This window comes from Leucoraja erinacea, chromosome 5 (assembly GCF_028641065.1).
Source record: "Leucoraja erinacea ecotype New England chromosome 5, Leri_hhj_1, whole genome shotgun sequence".
Classification (NCBI taxonomy): Eukaryota; Metazoa; Chordata; class Chondrichthyes; order Rajiformes; family Rajidae; genus Leucoraja; species Leucoraja erinaceus.
The window spans coordinates 1,720,890-1,745,068 of record NC_073381.1 but is presented as its reverse complement, the minus strand read 5'-3'; the positions used below and the strand labels follow the sequence as shown (position 1 = coordinate 1,745,068).

Here is a 24,179-nt window from a genome sequence, read left to right as displayed (position 1 = left end):
TTTAAATCTTGCCTCTCTCACCGTAATACATAGATACATAGACAATAGGTGCAGGAGTAGGCCTATTGGCCCTTCGAGCCAGCACCACCATTCAATGTGATCATGGCTGATCATCCCCAAGCAGTACCCCGTTCCTGCCTTCTCCCCATATCGCTTGATTCCGCTGGCCCTAAAAGCTCTATCTAACTCTGGATCTGGCAGTAATCGGGTAATCTGGCAGCTCGACTGGTATACCCATCTGTGTGAAAAAATTGCCCCGCAAGTTCCTATTCATTCAATCCCCTCTCATCTTAAACATGCCCTCTCGTTATTGACTGGCCTGGATTTCACACTTTTACACGCCGTAAAGAGTTTATAATAAAATTATTCGAGTCGTAGGATGGTGCAGGATTGAATCAGGCCAGTAGCAAACGCCACAGAAATGGGCGAAGGGCCACTCTCAAGGGTGGCAGCAGTAGAGTTGCTGCCTCACAGCGCCAGAGACCTGGGTTCGTTCCTGACTACGGGTGATGTCTGTACGGAGTTTGTACGTTCTCCCCGTGACCTGCGTGGGTTTTCCGGGGTGACAATAGACAATAGGCAATAGGTGCAGGAGTAGCACCGCCTTCGAGCCAGCACCGCCATTCAATGTGATCATGGCTGATCATCCCCAATCAGTACCCCGTTCCTGCCTTCTCCCCATATACCCTGACTCCGCTATTTTTAAGAGCCCTATGTAGCTCACTCTTGAAAGCATCCAGAGAACCTGCCACCACCACCCTCAGAGACATAGAATTCCACAGCCTCACCACTCTCTGTGAGAAAAAGTGTTTCCACGTCTCTGTTCTAAATGGCTTACCCCTTATTCTTAAACTGTAGCCCCTGGTTCTGGACTCCTTCAACATGGGAACATGTTTCCTGCCTCTAATGTGTCCAAGCTCTGGTTTGGACCAGTTTCCTCCCACACTTCAACGACGTACGGGTTAATTAGCTTCAGTAAAATTGTAACTTGTCCCGAGTGTGTGTTGGATAGTGTGTGATGGATAGTGTATAGGACTCAGTGGGCCGAAGAGCCTGTTTCCGCCCTGTTTCTCTCAAGCCTAAAGTCGAAAGACAGCACCTGTGGTCAGGGTTGAACCAGGGTCCCCAGTTCTGTGAGGCAGCAGCTCTGCCTGCCACCCCTTTTTAAATGTGCTTCATTTTGGTAATCACTTAGTTTAATACATGTTTAACTTTGGTGGTAGCAGGTTAAATTTGTCCTTGAATTGTCATGAGCTCTGATTACAGGGAGCATTTCACAAGTCATTCTGTTTACTTGGCAGAGTTTGTGGTTTTATTGTGATGGCAGGAACAGAAAATTGGCTGAACGAAGGATGGGAACTTAATATTCCTGGCTGCAAGGTGTTTGGGAACATTGGCAAAGAAAAACATGTGGTGTGATGACAGCACTGAGCAAAAAAACCATTGTAGCTCTCCACAAAGTGGGGTGGCAATGAGAGGTCAAGGAATGAATCTCCCTCCAAGATGGCCGCCGACCCAGGCAACTGCGTGTTAGTCACAGAGTCAGATCCACGGTGGCACATTACATAGAAACATAGAAAATAGATGCAGGAGTAGGCCATTCAGCCCTTCGAGCCTGCACCGTCATTCGATATGATCATGGCTGATCATCCAACTCAGTATCCTGTACCTGCCTTCTCTCCATACCCCCTGCTTCCACTACTGTGACCACTTGGTGGCTATCCAGTGTGCTTTTGTCTCAGCTGGCTGGATGGATGCTCGGAGCTGTTTTCCATGTTGTTTAACTATGATCTTAAACTCCCTTTTCATGTAAATGGCTCGATTGTAATTGATAGGGTGGTCACGGTGGCGCAGCAGTAGAGTTGCTGCCTTACAGCCAATGCAGCGCCGGAGACCCAGGTTCGATCCCGACTACGGGTGCTGTCTGTACGGAGTTTTACGTCCTCCCCGTGACCTGCGTGGATTTTCTCCGAGATCTTCGGTTTCCTCCCACGCTCCAAAGACGGACAGGTTTGTAGGTTAATTGGCTTGGTAAATGCAAAAATTGTCCCTAGTGGGTGTAGGATGGTGTTGACGTGCGGGGATCGCTGGTCGGCGCGGACCTGGTGGGCCGAAGGGCCTGTTTTCGCGCTGTATCACTAAACTAATCATGTATTGTCTTTCCACTGACTGGAAAGCACGCAACACAAGCTCTCAGTACAAGTGACAATAAACAAAGTGAAAACTGTAACTGAATCTACCTAGAGACACCAGCATGGGAACGGACCCTTTGGCCCAACTTGTCCATCCTGACCAAGATGTACACGCCCCTAGTGAGACCACACCTGGAGTATTGTGTGCAGTTTTGGTCCCCTAATTTGAGGAAGGACATTCTTGCTATTGCGGGAGTGCAGTATAGGTTTACAAGGTTAATTCCCGGGATGGCGGGACTGTCATATGCTGAGAGAATGGAGCGACTGGGCTTGTACACTCTGGAGTTTAGAAGGATGAGAGGGAATCCTATTGAAACATATAAGATTATTAAGGGTTTGGACATGCTAGAGTCAGGAAAGATGTTCCTGATGTTCAGAGAGTCCAGAACCAGGGGCCACAGTTTAAGAATAAGGGGTAAGCCATGTAGAACGGAGATGACGAAACACTTTTTCTCACAGAGAGTGGTGAGTCTGTGGAATTCTCTGCGTCAGAGGGTGGTGGAGGCGGGATCTCTGGATACTTTCAAGAGAGAGTTAGATAGGGCTCTTAAGGATAGCGGAGTCAGAGGATATGGGGAGAAGGCAGGAACGGGGTACTGATTGGGGATGATCAGCCATGATCACATTAAATGTCGGTGCTGGCTCGAAGGGCGAATTAGCCTCCTCCTGCACCTATTGTCTATTGTCTATTGTCTATTGCCCCATCTAAGATAGTCCTATTTGCTTCTGCTTGGCCCGTGCAAAATAGGTTCTGGCTGCCTACCCTAACTAGGCCTTGGACAGGACTTCGCCAACTATCTGTCCATATCATGTTTCATAAGGGCTCTCCAAGCCCAAATTTCTGCAAAAATATCTATAAATAACCTTGCAACACTTCTGCCGATTTTGTGTAAAAACATCTACCTTAGCTGCAGTCAAAATATTGACCAGGAGGGATTTGATCCGACAGTTCTTTGTCTGTTGATGATGAATCTCGGTTTCTCAGCCAAGTTAACTTGATTATAACGTTTTTCTTATCTAGGAGAGGAACCTAAATCGTAGCAGGAAATGAATAAGCTCAAAATTCAGCAGTTTCTGACATAAACACGGGAAAGCTCTTCGATGATTTGGCTGACAGTGTAAATCACTATTTCACTTGCAAAAAGTCCTGACTCTACTTTGTAGAAACAAGGAACTGCAGATGCTGGTTTACAAAAAAAAAAGACACAGTGCCACTCAGCGGGTCAATAGATAATAGGTAATAGGTGCAGGAGTAGGCTAATCGGCCCTTCAAGCAGCACCCGCTGGAAGTGCCATCCAGCACTTTTGTCTACCTTCGATTTTCCAGTATCTGCAGTTCCTTCTTAAACAGAGGTCTAGACGGACATGGGCCAGGAAGGAGCAAATGGATGGGTTATTTTGATCGGCATGGTCGGTTTGGGCCGAAAGGATTATGACTCTTTTGGGAGTCTTGAGATTTTAATCTTTAGAGATACAATCTGGAAAAGACCAACCATCGATCCCCGCACACTATCGCTAGCTCTGCCATGGTCTCTCGCCCTGTAAGTTCTCTGCCTCAGAGGGCGGTGGAGGCAGGTTCTCTGGGTGCTTTCAAGAGAGAGCTAGTTAGGGCTCTTAAAAATAGCGGAGTCAGGGGATATGGGGAGAAGGCAGGAATGGGGTACTGATTGGGGCTGATCAGCCATGATCACATTGAATGGCGGTGCTGGCTCGAAGGGCCGAATGGCCTACTCCTGCACCTATCGTCTATTGTCTGTAAGACTGCAATTTCACCACTGTGCCGCCCAAGATATTTATATAAATTTCAATATTTATATATTTACTAGACCAAGTGCAGTCCCGTTGGGTCTGCTCCCCCAATGGTGTGATCCCCCAACCCAATATTCCACCATGCACCCGCCTCCTCCAACGGAACTGAAGCCGTTCCCAAATGTAAGATTCCAGCACTCCCCTGCCTCCCTCAGTAGTGGATTTAAAAAAAATCCCAATTGCACCTTCCCTGCCTGCTGCAGCAGTGAAAAGTTCAGAGTGTTCCTGTCTTGTAACTTTGTTTCGAAGTGTGTTGGAAGCTGATAGGAAGGAGCAGCCGTCAACGAATCAAAAGGCAGGAAGGGATCCGTACTGCAGGCGGACGTCGGATGGATTTGAGTTTTATATATTAATAGATAGATAGATTAATAGATAGATAGATAGATAGATAGATAGATAGATAGATAGATAGAAGATAGATGGATACATAATGAAATATATACTCTGCTATGCTGTGACACTACGGGCACTTTACAATTTTACCCAAGCCAATTAACCTACAAACCTGTGCTTGTTTGGAGTGTGGGAGAAGACCGGGGCACCCGGGGAAAACCCAAGCGGTCACAGCGAGTGCTGGTGCAGGATTCCCAAAAAGTTCATCTGAAAGTCGAATCAGTAGTAAGGAACGCAAACACAATGCTAGCATTTATTTCGAGAAGACTGGAATACAAAAACAGTGTTTTAATGCTGAGGTTCTGTAAGGTGCTGTTAAGACCACATTTGGAGTGTTGTGAGCAATTTTGTGCCCCATATCTGAGGAAGGATGTGCTGGCTCTGGAGGGGGTCCAGAGGAGGTTTGCGAGAATGATCCCAGGAATGCCAGAGGTTATGTGGAGAAGGCAGGAGAATGTGGTTAGGAGGGAGAGATAGATCAGCCATGGTTGAATGGCGGAGTGGACTTGATGGGCCGAATGGTCTAATTTTACTCCTGTTATGACCTTAAATATGACCTTATGAGTGGGTTAACGTATGATGAGCCTATGACAGCACTGGGCCTTTGCTCATTTAGCAGGATGAGCGGAAGCCCCATTGAAACTTAACAAATAGTGAAAGGCCTGTATAGTGGATGTGGAGAGGATGTTTCCACTGGTGGGAGAGTCTAGGACCAGAGGCCACAGCTTCAGAATTAAAGAAAGTTCCTTTAGAAAGGAAATGAGGAGGAATTTCTTTAGTCAGAGGGTGGTGAATCTGTGGAATTCATTGCCACAGAAGGCTGTGGAGGCCATCAATGGATATTTTTAAGGCAAAGATAGATAGATTCTTGATTAGTACAGGTGTCAGGGGTTATGGGGAGAAGGCAGGAGAATGCTAGATTCAGGAAAAATGTTCCCAATGTTTAGCGTGTCCAGAACCAGGGGCCACACTTAGAATAAAGGGGAGGTCATTTAAGACTGATGTGAGAAAAAACTTTTTCACCCAGAGAGTTGTGAATTTGTGGAATTCCCTGCCACAAAGGGCAGTGGAGGCCAAATCACTGGATGGATTTAAGAGTTAGATAGAGCTCTAGGGGCTAGTGGAATCTAAGGATATGGGGAGAAGGCAGGCACGGGTTATTGATTGGGGAGGATCAGCCATGATCGCAATGAGTGCTGGCTGGAAGGGCCGAATGGCCTCCTCCTCCACCTATTTTCTATGTTTCTATGTTTCTAATGGGGTTGAGGGTGAAAGCTGGATCAGCCATGATTGAATGGCAGACAGGCCAAATGGCCTAATTCTACTGATGAAGCTATATTTAACTATATTTTAGCTACATTTAACTATATCTATCTATATCTTCTATATATTACTAAAAGTCTGATCTTGACCGCTTTTGGCCCGCTGTGCTGCGATTTCTGAGAGAACGCCGCCACCTACGGCCGTCATTTTTGGCCACCTCGCTCAGAGCCCCCATCAGCCTTCCTGGACTGAAGGATTTTTCCCATCGATGACAAATCAGAGAGATATTAATGTTTTTTAAAAAATCACCATTCTCTCTGCTGCTCTGCTGGAGGGACTATAAAACCAGGAAGTGGTGTGCCTCACTCAGTCTCTGAAAGATGGATGAAGCCAAGGTTCATGTATCGCTGAATAACACTGAACACATGTCTACTCAACTGTGAGTCCCCTTAATGTGGTTTGAAAATGAAAATATGGTTTGTTTGAAGTTAAAAGGCACTACTTACTGCAAATGGTGGCTTGGGTGCTTTGGCTTGAAGTTAAAGGCACCACTTATTGCAAACAGTGGCTAGGGTGCTTTGGCTTGAAGTTAAAAGGCACTACTTACTGCAAATGGTGGCTTGGGTGCTTTGGTTTGAAGTTGAAAGACACTACTTACTGCATATGTCAGCTTGGGTGATTTGGCTTCAAGTTGAAAGGCACTACTTACTGCAAATGGTGGCTTGGGTGCTTTGGCTTGAAGTTAAAAGGCACTACTGCAAATGCACTCCCTGTTTGCACTGTATATTGATTTTAGATAAAACGCTACCACTTATGGACATCTTACTCAGTCCCCCTCTGCTCAGCAGGTATAGATAATTCTTCCCATCAATGAAAAATAAAAGTGTTATTAGTGTTTAAAAAATGTTGAGAATCTCTCTCCTGTCAATCATGACATGAAGGCCACACCTTTTCTGGTGGGAGGGGGAGGGGTTATGAAAACAGGAAGTGTGGGTGTGGCTCAGTCTCTGCGTGATGGGGGAGGGAGAGGTCACGACTATCTGAGCTGTGAATCAACTGAACACACTGAATGTCTACTGAACTGATTTTGGTGTTCTGTGTGGTTTTATGGTGGTTTCACCCTGCATGAAATGGTATGAAGCTGCATTTGAATTTGGTGGCCTTGCACCCTGCTTGAAACGGAATGAAACTGCACTTGAATTCGGTGGCCTTGCACCCTGCTTGAAGTGGTAGGAAAATGGATTTGAATTTGGTGGCCATGCACCCTGCTTGAAATGGAATTTCAAGGAATAGCCATGAGTCAACTTCCAGCCCACCAGCCATGAGTGAGCTGCCAGCACATCAGGCTTGAGGGACTGAGCTGCCACCCCAAGAACCCATACCAGCGCTCCAGAAAGCCCCCCCACTGGCCACCAATATTGGAATTGGTGGAGAGGAGGAAAATTGCATCGGGGGATCAGCCCTCCCGTGTGAATATGGGACCCAATGGGTCCCACTTAGTCTAGTACCATTATATAAATATATACACACACATCAATAAATAAGCAGATAAAGTGCAAATAAACAAATAATGGTCTATTAATGTTCAGAGATTTGTTTGAGTTGAGTTTACTAGCCTGATGGCTGTAGGGAAGCAGCTATTTCTGAACCTGGACGTTGCAGTCTTCAGGCTCCTGTACCTTCTACCTGAAGATAGCGGGGAGATGAGTGAGTGGCCAGGATGGTGTGGGTCTTTGATGATGCTGCCAGCCTTTTTGAGGCAGCGACTGCGATAGATCCACTCGATGGAAGGAAAGTCAGAGCCGATGATGGACTGGGCAGTGTTTACTACTTTTTGTAGTCTTTTCTTGCAAGTTGCCGAACCAAGCCACGATGCAACCGGTCAGCATGCTCTCTACTGTGCACCTGTAGAGTCCTCCTTGACAAACCGACTCTCCGTAATCATCTCAGGAAGTAGTTAGTATTCATTTATTCAAATATCAAAGGACAAAAAAAAAAGGGCTCTTTAAAGTTTATTTCTAAGTTAAAATTTTGTATTGTCTCCAAAAATTAAAAAACAGTGTCTCGATCACGAGGCAATCCGTAGGACATTTGTCTTTGCAAGTATTTTGTCCAAAAACTGCGTTGCAATTTGCTTTCTGTGTACAACATATTCTGGTGGCTGAATTAATGAGCGCATTGTTTTTGGAGTTAAGTGGAATTGGCTGGCTAGAATTAAAATCCCTGCACGGAGCCTCTAAAGATTGTGGGCTTTTTCTCTCTCTCTCTCTCTCTCTCTGGCAAGTCTTGGGAAATAATGTTGCTATAAAAAGATAAAGCAGTATGGTCTAACGCTGGTGTGTGTGTGTCTCTCTTTCTGTGTGAGACTATTAAGTGACATCGAGGTTAATTTTACATTGTCAGCAGACATGCATCAAATGAGTAAAAAAACTCGCCAAAACAAAGGAACATATCAGCCTAATTTTTGGATGTAATCTCTCTCGATCACCAGTTGCAGTAGGGTTGAACAGGATGCCTTTGGTTGAGTTGAACCTAGCTGATTGTAATTGAGCTGATTTGAATGGTGAAGTGAAAAAAAAGTATCTTTGCACGAGGAAGGAATTTTAGTATCAATAAAGATTAAAATTATTTATCCTACTATGTGAAGGTGCAGTTAAAAGTTATAAGCAGCCCTAGAGCAATATTTAAAAGACCTTTTGGACAGGTTCATGGATAGGGAAGGCGTTAGACTTTAGAGATACAGCACGGAAACAGGACCTTCAGCCCACGGAGTCCACATCGAACAGTGATCACCCCGTACATTAGTTCCATCCTACACACACGATAGACTATAGACAACAGACAATAGGTGTAGGAGTAGGCCATTCGGCCCTTCGAGCCAACACTGCCATTCAATGTGATCATGGCTGATCATCCCCAATCAGTACCCCGTTCCTGCCTTCTCCCCATATCCCCCGACCGCTTCCTTCAAGAGCTCTCTCTTGAAAGCATCCAGAGAACCTGCCTCCACCGCCCTCTGAGACAGAGAATTCCACAGACTCACCACTCTCTGTGAGAAAAAGTGTTTCCTCGTCTCCGTTCTAAATGGCTTACTCCTTATTCTTAAACTGTGTGGCCCCTGGTTCTGGGCTCCCCCCAACATCGGGAACATGTTTCCTGCCTCCAGCGTGTCCAAGCCCTTAACAATCTTATATATTTCAATGAGATCCCTCTCTCATCCTTCTGAACTCCTTCAAAACAAGAAACTGTAGATGCTGGAATCTTCAGAAACACAAAAGTGCTGGAAGAACTGGGCATCACGGTGGCGCAGCGGTAGAGTTGCTGCCTCACAACGCCAGGGACCCGGGGTCCATCCTGACTACGGGTGCTGTCTGCACGGAGTTTGTACGTTCTCCCCGTGACCTGCGTGGGTTTTCGCCGACATCTTCGGTTTCTTCCCACGCTCCAAAGACGTACAGGTTTTATAGGTTAATTGGCTTGGTGTAAATATAAAGTGTCCTTAGTGTGTGTAGGATCGTGTTAATGTGCAGGGATCGCTGGTCGGCGCGGACTCAGTGGGCCAAAGGGCCTGTTTCCACGCTGTATCTCAAAGTAAACTCAGCGGGTCAGGCAGCATCTGTGTAGGGAATGGACAGTTGGCATTGTGGCCGGGTCTCCTCGTCAATGAGTGAAGATGGAAACGTCACCTCCACAGACGCTGCCTGACCCGCTGAGTTCCTCCAGCACATTGTGAATTTCCTTGGTAAACCAGCATCTGCAGTTCCTTGTTTAAGATGGAACTGCAGATGCTGGAAAAATCGAAGGTGGACAAAAATGCTGGAGAAACTCAGTGGGTGAGGCAGCATCTATGGAGCAACATGGATGCTGCCTCACCCGATGAGTTTCTTCTGCAGTTCCCTGTTTTGCCACCTTTTACCCGCCAGCCTTTATTCAGTATTCAGTATTTATTTAATATCATTTTCACTGAGTACTTGCATACACAGAGGAAACGAAAAAACATTACTCGATCAGTTTCCATTCAGTGTAGTTAATTAAAAAAGGATAAATACATAGAGCTTTAAAAACAAATTAAAATTACCATGTCGAAAATCAAAAAGTAGGCTTTATTCTGCCCGATCCTCTCTTCTGGATTTCTTCCCCGCAATCGGTCTGAAGAAGGGTCCCGACCCGAAACGTCGCCTGCCCGTTCCCCTCCACAGAGGCTGCCTGACCCGCTGAGTTCCTCCAGCACTTTGAATCTGGCTGAAGAGAAGCGCTGGCCAATTTCGTTCCGCTCGACTTGGGCTCTGGAAGGGTAAACGGAGTTGAAAAAGTTAAATGTTGTTGTCTGGAGAGGAGCCAGTTGAATGAGATGCAAAAGGAACTCACCAAACACGTTGAAAAGGAAAATGTCAAACCAGGCGGTGGACGAACCATGGGAAATTTTCAACGAAGAACTGACTGAGGTTCAGGCACGATATCTTCCCACAAGCAAAAACGAGAGCCGAGACAAAAGCCAGTACTTCTGAGAAATTAAAATATTAAAAGCAGGATGATCACACAAAGGCAGGGTGGCGCAGCAGTAGAGTTGCTGCCTCACAGTGTCCGAGACCCAGTTTCTATCCTGACTACGGGTACTGTCTGTACCGAGTTTGTACGTTCTGCCCGTGACCGCATGGGTTTTTCTCTGGATATTGCCCCTAATGTGTAACATCGAACTAGTGTGAACAGGTAGAGAGACACAAAAAGCCAGAGTAACTAGGCGGGGTCAGGCAGCATCTCTGGAGAAAAGGAATAGGTGACGTTTCGGGTCGAGACCCTTCTTCAGACTGAGAGTCAGGGGAAAGGGATACTAGAGATATTGACGATGATAGAGAGAGATTTAAGGGCCCGTTCACTTTCACTACCTTTTTTACTCGTGGACATTTTTCATCGGGCTAGAAAAACGCCCCGCCCTACTTGTTGCCACGAGTACCTACGACCAGCATCACGACCCACCTACGACCGACCTACGACCTACCTACGACCTCCTACGACCTCGTGACTGCCATGCTGCGAGTATGAGTCATGGGCAAACTCGGCAGAGGTTGTGAATTAGGTTGTGAAAGTTGGACAGGCCCTTTAGAACAGCTAGAAACATAGAAATATAGAAAATAGGTGCAGGAGGAGGCCATTCGGCCCTTCGAGCCAGCAACGCCATTCATTGTGATCATGGCTGATCGTTCCCTATCAATAACCCGTGCCTGCCATCTCCCCGTATCCCTTGATTCCACTAGCCCCTAGAGCTCTATCTAACTCTCTCTTAAATCCATCCAGTGATTTGGCCTCCACTGCCCTCTGTGGCAGGGAATTCCACACATTTACAACTCTCTGGGTGAAAAGGTTTTTTCTCACCTCAGTCTTAAATGACCTTCCCTTTATTCTAAGACAGTGGCCCCTGGTTCTGGACTCGCCCAATATTGGGAACATTGTTCCTGCATCTAGCTTGTCCAGTCCTTTTATAATGTTATATGTTTCTATAAGACACCCCCTCATCCTTCTAAACCCCAGTGAATACAAGCCTAGCCTTTTCAATCTTTCCTCATATGACAGTCCCGCCATCCCAGGGATCAATCTCGTGAACCTACGCTGCACTGCCTCAATCACAAGGATGTCCTTCCTCAAATTAGGAGACCAAAACTGTACACAATACTCCCGATGTGGTCTCACCAGAGCCCTATACAACTGCAGAAGAACCTCTCTACTCCTATACTGAAATCCTCTTGTTATGAAGGCCATTAGCTTTCTTCACTGCCTGCTGTACCTGTAAGCCAACTTTCAGTGACTGGTGTACAAGGACACCCAGGTCTCGCTGTACCTCCCCCTTACCTAACCTAACCCCATAAATGGAATGGAAATATGTGCAAAAAAGTAACGATGATAAAGGAAACAGGCCGTTGTTAGCTGTGGGCTGGGTGAAAGCCAGTTACAATGAAACTCACCAGGGCAACATTGGAACTAATATGACAACTAAGTTGGGGAGAGATGGAGATTGAGGAGATGCAATGGTTACTTGAAGTTAGCAAAATCAATGGGTTGTAAGCTGTGTGACGAGGTGATCATTGTTGGCACGGACTCCTCACAGCGTCTCTAAATCATGTGATTTGAGGATTATGATATAAAAGTAAACATAGAAACAATGAAAAATAGGCCATTCGGCCCTTCGAGCCAGCACCGCCATTCAATATGATCATGGCTGATCATCCACAATCAGTACCCCCTTTCAGCTTTCTCCCCATATCCCTTGATTCCTTTATCCCTAAGAGCTAGATCGAACTCTCTCTTGAAAATCTCCAGTGAATTGGCCTCCACTGCCTTCTATGGCAGAGAATTCCACAGATTCACAACTCTCTGGGTGAAAACGTTTTTCCTCGTCTCAATCCTAAATGGCCTACCCATTCGTGACATCTGAAGAAGGGTTTCGGCCCGAAACGTTGCCTATTTCCTACGCTCCATAGATGCTGCTGCACCCACTGAGTTTCTCCAGCATTTTTGTCTACCGAGGATTTTCCAGCATCTGCAGTTCCTTCATAAATACCCATTTGTGACCCCCTGGTTCTGGACTCCCCCCAACATCGGGAACATGTTTCCTGCATCTAGCCTGTCCAACCCTTTAAGAACTTTATATGTTTCTATAAGATCCCCTCATCCTAAATTCCAGTGAATACAAGCTTAGCCGACCCACTCTTTCATCATATGCCAGTCTTGCTATCACGGAAATTAACCTGGTAAACCTACCCTGCACTCCCTCAATAGCAATAATGTCCTTCCTCAAATTAGGAGACCGAAATTGCACACAATACTCCAGGTGTGGTCTCACCAGGACCCTGTACAACTACAGTAGGACCTCCTTGCTCCGAAATCAAATCCTCTTGCTATGAAGGCCAACATGCCATTAACTTTCTTCATTGTTTGCTGTACCTGCATGTTTTCTTTCAATGACTGATGTACAAGCACACCCAGGTCTCATTGCACCTCCCCTTTTCCTAATCGGACACCATTCAGATAATTATCTGCCTTCCTGTTCTTGCTACCGAAATGGATAACCTCACATGTATCCACATTATACTGCCCACTCACCCAACCTATCCAAATCACCCTGCAGCCTTATAATTGGATAACAGAATGGTTTGTGCTGCAAGAACTGGCCAGCGGTAGAGTTGCTGCCTCGCAGCGTCAGGGACCTGGGCTCGACCCTGACTACGGTGCAGTCTCTACGGAGTTTACACGTTCTCCCCGTGACCGCGTGGGTTTTCGCCAGGAGCTCCGGTTTCCTCCCACACTCCAAAGACGCGCAGGTTGTAGATGAATTGGCTTCGGTTAAAATTGTAAATGATCCCAAGTGTGTGTCGGATAGTGTTAATGTGCGGGGATCGCTGGTCGGCGCTGAGTCGGCGGGCCGAAGCGCCTGATTCTGCACTGTATCTCTAAACCAGTGGTTCCCAACGTGGGGCGTACGCCCCACAGGGGGGCAATTTGATTTTTAAGGGGGGCAATTGAGCGCAACTGAGGAGGTCTGGGTCCAAATTTACGATTTTTTTGGGGGGGATTTTCCATCAGGTAAACATATGTAGTTTATGTTTCAGATGTTATTTTGCGTAAATCATTTTTTTGGGGTAAAAAAGGTCTTTATTGTGTAGTTATTACATAATCACCGCGCCATCGCTCTTCATGCACGTCGCACGAAGCGCGCGAGGTCATGGGAGAACCTTATTTATTGAACCATGTTCTTTTGAAGCTTGTTTAAACCAAGGTATTGAACTGATAAGAATTATATATCACCACATGGGTGGGGGGGGGGGGGTGGGGTGGGGGACATCAGGATTTTAGAGGTGATTAGGTGGGGCATGGCCAAAAAAAGGTTGGCAACCACTGCTCTAAACTAAACTAAACTGGTTGATTTACCTCAACTAAACTACAACTGTGATTCATTTATTGCCGTTGATTATTATATATTATCTGTGTGTATTAGTTCATGTGGCTGTTATGCTCCTGCAAGTTAAAATGTCATTGTTCCATTGTCAGTGGATATGAGAATGAAGCACTCTTAATGGGCCTGTCCCACTTAGGCGACTACATGCGACTGCCGACATATCTCCGTTTTTATATTCATTTTTCTCCGACAGTGGCGACAAATTTTGCTGTCGTAGGTTGACGCCAGGTGTCGTAGGTAAATCCCATTAAAACTAGTCCCTGGTAGTCGCCTGAAGAGTCCCTCTAAGTGGGACAGGCCCTTAATTCTTGACGGTGCGTGTGTTCAAGGAGACTCTGCAGGTGGGATTGTTCTCCTGTGCCCACCACACTTATAGATACAGTGTGGAAACGGGCACTTCCCACACCCCTGGGACAATTTACAACAAAATAAGCTTTTCACCGTATCTCGGTACATGTGACAATAAGCTAAACAAACTAATTAACCTGTCTGAAGAAGGGTTACGACCCCAAAAATCACCGGTTCATTTTCTCCACAGATGCTGCCTGACCCACTGAGTTACTCCAGCACTCTGTGAAACGTCACCTATCCATGTTCTCCACAGATGCTGCCTGACCCGCTGAGTTACTCCAGCATTCTGTGAAACGTCACCTATCCATGTTCTCCACAGATGCTGCCTGACCCGCTGAGTTACTCCAGCACTCTGTGAAACGTCACCTATCCATGTTCTCCACAGATGCTGCCTGACCCGCTGAGTTACTCCAGCACTCTGTGAAACGTCACCTATCCATGTTCTCCACAGATGCTGCCTGAATTCAAAAGAGAGTTTGATAGACCTCTCAGGGCTAGCGGGATCAAGGGGTATGGGGAGAAGGCAGGAACGGGGTACTGATTGTGGATGATCAGCCATCATCACATTGAATTGTGGTGCTGGCTCGAAGGGCCGAATGCCCTACTCCTGCACCTATTGTATCTATGACCTGCTGAGTTACTCCAGCACTATGTGAAACGTCACCTATCCATGTTCTCCAGTGATGCTGCCTGACCCGCTGAGTTATGGTGCAGCAGCATCTATGGAGCTAAGGAAATAGGCAACTTTTCGGCCAAAATCCTTCTGGAAATAGGCAACGTTTCGGGCCGAAACCCGTAAGGGTTTCGGCCCGAAACGTTGCCTATTTCCTTAGCTCCATAGATGCTGCCTGACCCTCTGAGTTACTCCAGCACTCTGTGAAACGTCACCTATCCATGTTCTCCACAGATGCTGCCTGACCCACTGAGTTACTCTAGTTGTAATAGGGCTCTGGTGAGACCACATCTGGAGCATTGTGCACAGTTTTGGTCTCCTAATTCGAGGGAGGACATCCTTGTGATTGAGGCAGTGCAGCGTAGGTTCACCATGTTTCTATGTCACCTATCCATGTTCTCCAGAGATGCTGCCTGACCCGCTGAGTTACTCCAGCACTCTGTGAAACGTCACCTATTCATGTTCTCCACAGATGCTGCCTGACCCGCTGAGTTACTCCAGCACTCTGTGAAACGTCACCTATCCATGTTCTCCACAGATGCTGCCTGACCCGCTGAGTTACTCCAGCACTCTGTGAAACGTCACCTATCCATGTTCTCCACAGATGCTGCCTGACCCGCTGAGTTATGGTGCAGCAGCATCTATGGAGCTAAGGAAATAGGCAACTTTTCGGGCCGAAATCCTTCTGGAAATAGGCAACGTTTCGGGCCGAAACCCTTACGGGTTTCGACCCGAAACATTGCCTATTTCCTTAGCTCCATAGATGCTGCCTGACCCGCTGAGTTACTCCAGCACTCTGTGAAACGTCCCCTATCCATGTTCTCCACAGATGCTGCCTGACCCGCTGAGTTACTCCAGCACTCTGTGTCTAGCTTCCAACTAAGTGGGCACCCACTTATATAAAATTTGATAAGCTCAACAGCAACATGCTATTTCTACACACTGCTCTAATTTGACTTTTATAACAAGCTACTTAGCCAGATTTTATTCTCAATGATACACCATGGCAGAACATTTTCAAAAGCTTGTTTTCTTCAGAACAACAACTGATCTGTTCTCCCGCTCTTGTTTTGCATGCGGGAGAAGCTGGCAGCTCTTTCTTCTCATTGTGGAGCCAGAGCATTAATGGATCTGCTTCATCTCTATCGCCTCATTACTGGCTTAGGTTTCAATCACAGGAGTCTTTCAGTGTATGCAAATACGGCAGAATCATCTACCTGAGAGTTAATATTCCGAGCTTTAAAGTGTATTCTAAATCTAATGTTTGTATTTACTGCCCGACATCCTGTTCTCTCTTTTTTTTTTTTTTTTTTTTTTTTTTTTTTTTGATGGGCAAAAAGCTAAGCGAGTCCGGGCAGCTGTTTGATGTCGGGCTCAAGTGTTATTAATTTCATATTCCATTATTCCTTTCACCGCAGCACAAGTGAAGTTGATGTGGAAGCTGCCCTGGATGAGCTATTTGATGAGCTGGCTCGGAAACAAAATGATAGTACGTACGTAAGTTAATTTCCCTTGAAAGAGAATACATTTGGAGCACAATGGCCAATCTCCACTGATCAATTAGTAAGTTCCATTGCTGTGTTCAGGATGATGCCTCATTCAAGTGGTTGTCATTGTATCAGTATTTTGTCTAATTTCTGTGTTGAATCATCTGCTATTATTCATGAAACCGCGCATTTTCCAAGGTATAAGAGATGAATTTTACAGTAATTACCCCAGGCAAGACTGATGCTTTGTTCGTGTCTCCATAGTAACAAGACCAAGGATTTTGAAAGTGCAAGGTAGAGAGCTGAGATTGAGCAAAGCTTGCGGTACCCTGGCCGACTGCACGTTTGAGGAGCTGTGCGATAAAGTGAGTAGTTGGGGGGGGCAAGTCGAAAGTTAAGGGTCTTACGCCGCACATCCAACTTTTGGTTTCCCCTTAAGTGCAGAAGACAGATACAAAATGCTGGAGTAACTCAGCGGGGCAGGCAGCATCTGTGGAGAGAAGGAATGGGTGACGTTTTGGGTCGAGACCCTTCCTCAGACTGCCTCTTAAGTGCAGCCTCTACCGAGGCTGAAGGGATTTTATTCACAAGATGAAATACAGTTGGCAGGGTGTCAATAGACAATAGGTGTAGGAATAGGCCATTCGGCCCTTCGAGCCAGCACCGCCATTCAATGTGATCATGGCTGATCACCCCCAATCAGTACCCCGTTCCTGCCTTCTCCCCATATCCCCTGACCCCGCTATCTTTAAGAGGGCTCTTAAATTCATTTCACTGCACTTTATGTGCAAGTGACAAATAAAACTTGACTTGACTTGGACTAGCTCTCTCTTGAAAGCATCCAGAGAACCAGCCTCCACCACCCTCTGAGGCAGAGAATTCCACAGACTCACCACTCTCTGTGAGAAAAAGTGTTTCCTCGTCTCCTAAATGGCTTACTCCTTATTCTTAAACTGTGGCCCCTGGTTCTGGACTCCCCCAACATCGGGAACATGTTTCCTGCCTCTAGTGTGTCCAAACCCTTGATAATCTTATATGTTTCAATAAGATAACCTCTCATCCTTCTAAACTCCAGAGTGTACAAGCCCAGCCGCCCCATTCTCTCAGCATATGACAGTCCCACCACAGTGTCATAGCATTCAGCATGGAAACAGGCCCTTTGACCCAACTGCTCCATCCTGCACAATGTAAGTTGTTCCCATTACCATATAACCATATAACAATTACAGCACGGAAACAGGCCATCTCGGCCCTACAAGTCCGTGCCGAACAACTTTTTTCCCTTAGTCCCACCTGCCTGCACTCATACCATAACCCTCCATTCCCTTCTCATCCATATGCCTATCCAATTTATTTTTAAATGATACCAACGAACCTGCCTCCACCACTTCTACTGGAAGCTCATTCCACACCGCTACCACTCTCTGAGTAAAGAAGTTCCCCCTCATGTTACCCCTAAACTTCTGTCCCTTCATTCTGAAGTCATGTCCTCTTGTTTGAATCTTCCCTATTCTCAAAGGGAAAAGCTTGTCCACATCAACTCTGTCTATCCCTCTCATCATTTTAAAGACCTCTATCAAGTCCCCCCTTAACCTTCTGTGCTCCAGAGAATAAAGACCTAACTTATTCAACCTATCTCTGTAACTTAGTTGTTGAAACCCAGGCAACATTCTAGTAAATCTCCTCTGTACTCTCTCTATTTTGTTGACATCCTTCCTATAATTGGGCGACCAAAATTGTACACCATACTCCAGAATTGGTCTCACCAATGCCTTGTACAATTTTAACATTACATCCCAGCTTCTATACTCATAGCCTGCGTTTGGCCCATATCCCTCTAAACCTTTCCTATTCATGTAGCTGTCCAAATGTCATAGAGTCCTGAACCCATACAGCACAAGATTACATATTGTTAGCAGAGAGCCGTAATGTCAAAGAGCACAGAAACGGGACCTTCGGCCCATCTTGTCCATGCTGACCAAGATGCACCGTCTATGCTGTTCCCATTTGTCATCATCATCGGCCGTCACTTGAAACGAGTATGACTGAGGACGCCTGTGCGTGACTTTGTTTAACGTGGGGAGACTGGTGCACAGACAGCCACCCCACACGGTCCTTGACAGATCTGGGTCACGATCCAGTGGCATGGAGTCCAAGGCGACCGGAGACCCTTTTCTGCCGCAGCCTTCATCCGCCTTCCCAGCCGTTGTGACGTTAGCTCCACTAAGGTCAGCCATCGTCCTCCGCCTGTTCCACCGTTGAGGTCTGGGTTGGATTGCTCTTTGTCAGAGACCTCCCCCTCATTCTTACCGCCTTGGGTGGCCCTACCAGGAGCATAGCTCCAGACGGCATCGCTCTCAGGATCCCAGGTCCACACAAGCTTCTCCACCACGACAAGGTGATAATCCACGGAGAAGAATTCCCATTTGCCTGGATTTGACCCATATCCCTCCAAACCTTTCCTGTGCATGTACCTGTCCAAATGTCATAGAGGCCTGGAGCCATACAGCAGGGAAAATGAGTCTGAAGAAGGGTCTCGACCTGAAGCGTACTCTATTCCTTTTCTCCAGAGATCCTGTCTGACGTGCTGAGTTACTCCAGCTTTTTGCGTCTAACTTTGGTTTAAACCAGCACCTGCAGTTCTTTTCCACACAGCATAGAAACAGGCTCTTCTGCCCAAGTTGGCCATGCTGACCAAGATGTCCCATCTACACGTCCCTTTTGGCTACGTCTGCCACTAATCTCTCTAAACTCCTCCTCTCTGTGTTCCTGCCCAAATGCCTTTTAAATATTGTTATTGTACTTGCCTCAATTATCTCCTCTGGCCACTCGTGTAGGAAAGAGCTGCAGATGCTGGTTTAAATCGAAGGATGACACAAAACGCTGGAGTAAAGGGCCGGTCCCACCAGCATGCGACCTGCATGCGGCAAGCGCGACCAAACCGGAAGCGGGGGCCGCGCGGAGGTCGAGTGAGTGACGTGAAGTTCGAGGGAAGTCCGCGGAAATTCGCGCGTGACGTACGGCGCCAATACGCTGCGCACGCCCGTCGAGGCGGTGCGTACGGCCTCAATGCGGCTGCGGACCGGCAGGCCGTTGCCGCGCGGAATTTTTGAACACGGTCAGTTTATCGGAGCCCCGCGCGATGTCGGGACCAGCTCCGCACAACTCCATACGGCTCCTGCGATCGAAGTGGGACCGGCCACGCGAGGCCGTACGGCTCAAGCGACCACGTTAGGTCGCGCTTACCGTATAGAGTCGCATGCTCGTGGGACAGGCCCTTAACTCAGCGGGACAGGCAGCATCTCTGGAGAGAAGGAATGGGTGACGTTTCGGGTTGAGACTGAAGAAGGGTCTCTACCCGAAACGTCACCCATTCCTCCTCTGGCAACTTTTTGTGAAAAAGTTGCCCCTCAGCTTCCCATTAAATCTTTTCCTTCTCACCTTAAAGCTCCATAGAGTCATAGAGTCTTACAGTGTGGAATGAGGCCATTTGAACCAACTTGCCCACACATGTCCAACCTACATGAATCCCACCTGCCTGCATTTGGCCCATATTCCTCTACACCTATCTGATCCATGTACCTGTCTAAATGTTTGGTGAAAATTACTCACTTGCTACACTGCCCTAATTTGGCAAAAGGAAGCAACTGACAATGTTGTCAAAATCGAGCTATTGCTTGTTTTAGGATATTTGAGATATGCTCTACACAACGGTGAACAAAATAAGTCTTCAATGAGTACAATTTGGAAATATTTATACCAGAGAAGTAAGAAATTCCATCTCAGAGAGCTTGGAAAAAATCTGAAGGAGGGTTTCACCCCGAAACGTTGCCTATTTCCTTCGCTCGATAGTTGCTGCTGCACCCGCTGAGTTTCTCCAGCATTTTTGTCTACCTTCTGAAAGAAAAACACGTTCTCCTCATTTACAAGAAAACTCCTTTCTGTCAGTTGCTTTCTTTTGTCAAAGTAGGGCAGTTTGGTCATAATCGGTCGTTTTAGGCGATAGCCTTTTCCGTATTCAATCAAAAGGAAACAAAATGTTGGATGTCTGGAACGTGTTGCTGTGGGTGGTGGTGGAGGCAGATACAATCGTGGATTTACGAGACTTGGATAGGCAGGTGGCTATGGAAATATATGGATTACATGCAGGCAGAGGAGATTAATTCATCTTGGCATCATGTTCAACATGGTCATTGTTGGCCCGAAGGACCTCAATGATATTCAATACTCAATGATACTTTATAGTGCAAGGGCCAGGAAGCGAGTGGGCAAGATCATCTTTGACCCCTCTCACCCTGGCCACAAACCCTTTGTATCACTTCCCTCTGGAAGGCGACTCCGGACTGTCAAAGCTGCCACAGCCAGACATAAAAACAGCTTTTATCCACGAGTAGTTGCTCTACTCACCAGCCAAAAATCTCTAGCCTCCCTTTGATCTGGTATTTTGTTGGTTCACATGCTTGATCAATGGTGTTTTATCATTAATGTTTTATTATTATTAAAGTTTAGTGTTTTCTGAGTCATTCGTAACTGTCACTGAATGTCATGTTGTTACTTGTGGGCGGAGCACCAAGGCAAATTCCTTGTATGTGAATACTTGGCCAAGAAACTTACTTACTTACTTACATACTTAGTCACATGTATCTAGGTAGAGTGAAATTCTTTCTATCCAGTAAAATCATATTGTGGACAAGCATAATCTTAGATAAGTACGATCGTGCAATGATTGTAGTGTAATAGTAGACTTCACCGAGACAAAACACAAAGAGTCGCCACGTTTCTGGCCCCCACAACGTTTCAAAGTTCTTTAGAGTGTAGTCTTATTTTGGCCTCTAAGGCCCGTTGCCCTGGCGACACCTGTTCCCGTGCTCGACCGGTCCACGTTGTGCGTTCCATGAAGTTGCATGTGTGGAGAGGGACATACAGGTAACATTTCAGCTTGATCATCTTCATAGGACTGCTTTGACAATAGACAATAGGCGCAGGAGTAGGCCATTCGGAACTTCGAGCCAGCACCGCCATTCAATGTGATCATGGCTGATCATCCCCAATCAGTACCCCGTTCCTGCCTTCTCCCCATATCCCCTGACACCGCTATCTTTAAGAGCCCTATCTAGCTCTCTCTTGAAAGCATCCAGAGAACCTGCCTCCACCGCCCGCTGAGGCAGAGAATTCCACAGATTCACCACTCTCTATGAGAAAAAATCTTTCCTCGTCTCCGTTCTAAATGGCTTACTCCTTATTCTTAAACTGTGGCCCCTGGTTCTGGACTCCCCCAACATCGGGAACATGTTTCCTGCCTCTAGCGTGTCCAAACCCTTAACAATCTTATATGTTTCAATGAGATGCCCTCTCATCCTTCTAAACTCCAGAGTGTACAAGCCCAGCTGCTCCATTCTCTCAGCATATGACAGTCCCGCCATGCCGGGAATTAACCTTGTAAACCTACGCTGCAGTCCCTCAATAGCAAGAATGTCCTTCCTCAAATTAGTGGACCAAAGCTGCACACAATACTCCAGGTGTGGTCTCACTAGGGCTCTGTACAACTGCAGAAGGACCTATTTGCTCCTATATTCGATTCCTCGTGTTATAAAGGCCAACATGGAGGGTTATGGACCAAACATAGGCAAGTGGGACTAGCGTAGATGGGACATTGTTGACCGGTGTGGGTGAGTTGGGCTGAAGGGCCTGTTTCCACACTGTATTACTTACTCCATGAGTCTATATTGAACATTTCTGATGGAAACTTTTCAATGGCTCCATTATATTATCGAATGTACCATGGGTGCAGAGTCATAGGCATTCAGTGTGGAAACAGTCCCTTCGGCCCAACTTGCCCACATTTCCCATCATGTTCACATCCTTTTTTTCCACACAGATCAGTCCAGTTATTCCCATACATCGGTCCAAACCCGGGTTCAGTACAGAATGCGTAGAACACAGCCCACTGAGTCCATATGCGAGAGTCGCCAGGTTTTAGCGCCATTTCACATCCCAGTCTCCGCTGGCCATGAAGGCCCATTGCAGCGGTCGAATCCGTCCGAATCGTCCCATGAACCGTCGTCCCTCTCCTCGCCCGCCCACCTTCAGCGTTTGTGCTCGGGGGGGGGGCGCCAACCGCTGCTGGCCTTGAGGGCACGGGAGGTAAGACCCCCGCCGTGCTCCTCACCGTCCGTCGTCCGGCGTCCTTAGAGGGAGTGCAGAGAAGGTTCACCAGACTGATTCCTGGGATGTCAGGACTGTCTTATGAAGAAAGACTGGATAGACTTGGTTTATACTCTCATTAGGAGATTGAGAGGGGATCTTATAGAAACTTACAAAATACTTAAGGGGTTGGACAGGCTAGATGCAGGAAGATTGTTCCTGATGTTGGGGAAGTCCAGGACAAGGGGTCACAGCTTAAGGATAAGGGGGAAATCCTTTAAAACCGAGATGAGATGAACTTTTTTCACACAGAGAGTGGTGAATCTCTGGAACTCTCTGCCACAGAAGGTAGTCGAGGCCGGTTCATTGGCTATATTTAAGAGGGAGTTAGATGTGGCCCTTGTGGCTAAGGGGATCAGAGGGTATGGAGAGAAGGCAGGTACGGGATACTGATTTGGATGATCAGCCATGATCATATTGAATGGCGGTGCAGGCTCGAAGGGCCGAATGGCCTACTCCTGCACCTATTTTCTATGTTTCTATGTCCATCACCGTCACTGACTCCCTCCACCTCCTCTCCGCTTGTCGGGGTCTTCGAGGGAGGGAGCGGGGGGCCGGGCTCGGCATCTTCCCGATCCCGGTTCCGTGGCTGTCGGGGTGTGGCCGCGGCTCACCGGGAACTTCTGCCATGCTTGGCTCACCCCCGGTTTCAACCTAGGCCTGCCGTGATAAATGATATGACCGATTTAAAAGCAACCAAGACACCAGCCTCTATCTCAGTATCAGCAAGACAAAGGAGATAGTGATCGTCTTTTAGTTTAGTTTGCAGATGCTGGAAAAATCGAAGGTAGACAAAAATGATGGAGAAACTCAGCGGGTGAGACAGCATCAATGGAGCGAAGGAATGGGCGACGTTTTGGGTCTCGGATTTCGAGTCTCAAAAGTAGTTTACTTTTGGTTAGAGAGATGCGCGGAAACAGGCCCTTTGGCTCACCAAGTCCACACCGACCAGCGATCCCCTCACACTAACACTATCCTACACACGCACGCCATGTGGACAATTTATATTTATACCAAGCCAATTAACCTACAAACCTGTACGTCTTTGGAGTGTGGGAGGAAACCGGAGAAAACCCACGCAGGTCACGGGGAGAACGTGCAAACTCCACACAGACAGCACCCGTGGTCAGGATCGAACCCGGGTCTCTGGCGCTGTAACGGCAGCAACTCTATTGCTTGCCCCACTCCTCACACTCGCTCTTCCCCCAACTCTGCCGCTGCGCCACCGTGTCGCACAGGAAGCAAAGTGGGACACATCCCCAGTATACGTTGATGGCGCTGAAGTAGAGATGGTCGAGAGCTTTAAGTTCCAAGGAGTTCGCATCACCCGCAACTTGTCCTGAAATACCATAGTGAAGCAATGGCCGAGACAGCTCCCCAACCTTCAACCATCACCCTCTGCTTCCTTCCATGGAGCCAATTTGCTTTCCATCTATTATCTACCTGAGCTTTATCTAAATCTCTCCATACCCTGAATATACCCCGTGTCTCTGCAGTCCCTGTCTTTTTTCTTTCTTTTTTTGTCCCGTTGAGTGTATAGTTTGCAAGGTTTTTTTAAAAATTGTTTTTAACTGTGTATGTGTGGGGGGCGAGGGGAGGGGAGGGGGGGTGGGGGAAACTTTTAAAATCTCTTCCCTGTACGGAGGACCCGACCTATTCCCTGTCGGGTCTCCGTTGTGGTTGGGGCCTAGCACCGTGGAGCTGCCTCCAACCGGAATGACCTGGGGGCTATAGTCGTGACTATAGCCTGGGGATTTACCATCATGGGGCTGGCCGGCTTCGGAGCGTGGAGAGCTGTGGTGGCGCACGGCTGCGACCCGACTTCGGAGGCTCCGGCTGCAGGCCTGGTGGACGGT

The 24,179-nt window shown here is 47.2% G+C and overlaps 1 protein-coding gene across 1 annotated transcript in view; it reads left to right on the top strand.

Moving 5' to 3' along the window:
- afg1lb (AFG1 like ATPase b) overlaps positions 1-24,179 on the top strand; it is a 127,025-nt gene that overhangs the window by 95,184 nt on the left and 7,662 nt on the right. Inside the window, exons 10-11 of the mRNA XM_055634930.1 lie at positions 16,051-16,121; positions 16,384-16,484. Of these exons, the coding sequence (XP_055490905.1) occupies positions 16,051-16,121; positions 16,384-16,484 (172 nt within the window). The remainder of the gene's footprint in view (positions 1-16,050; positions 16,122-16,383; positions 16,485-24,179) is intronic.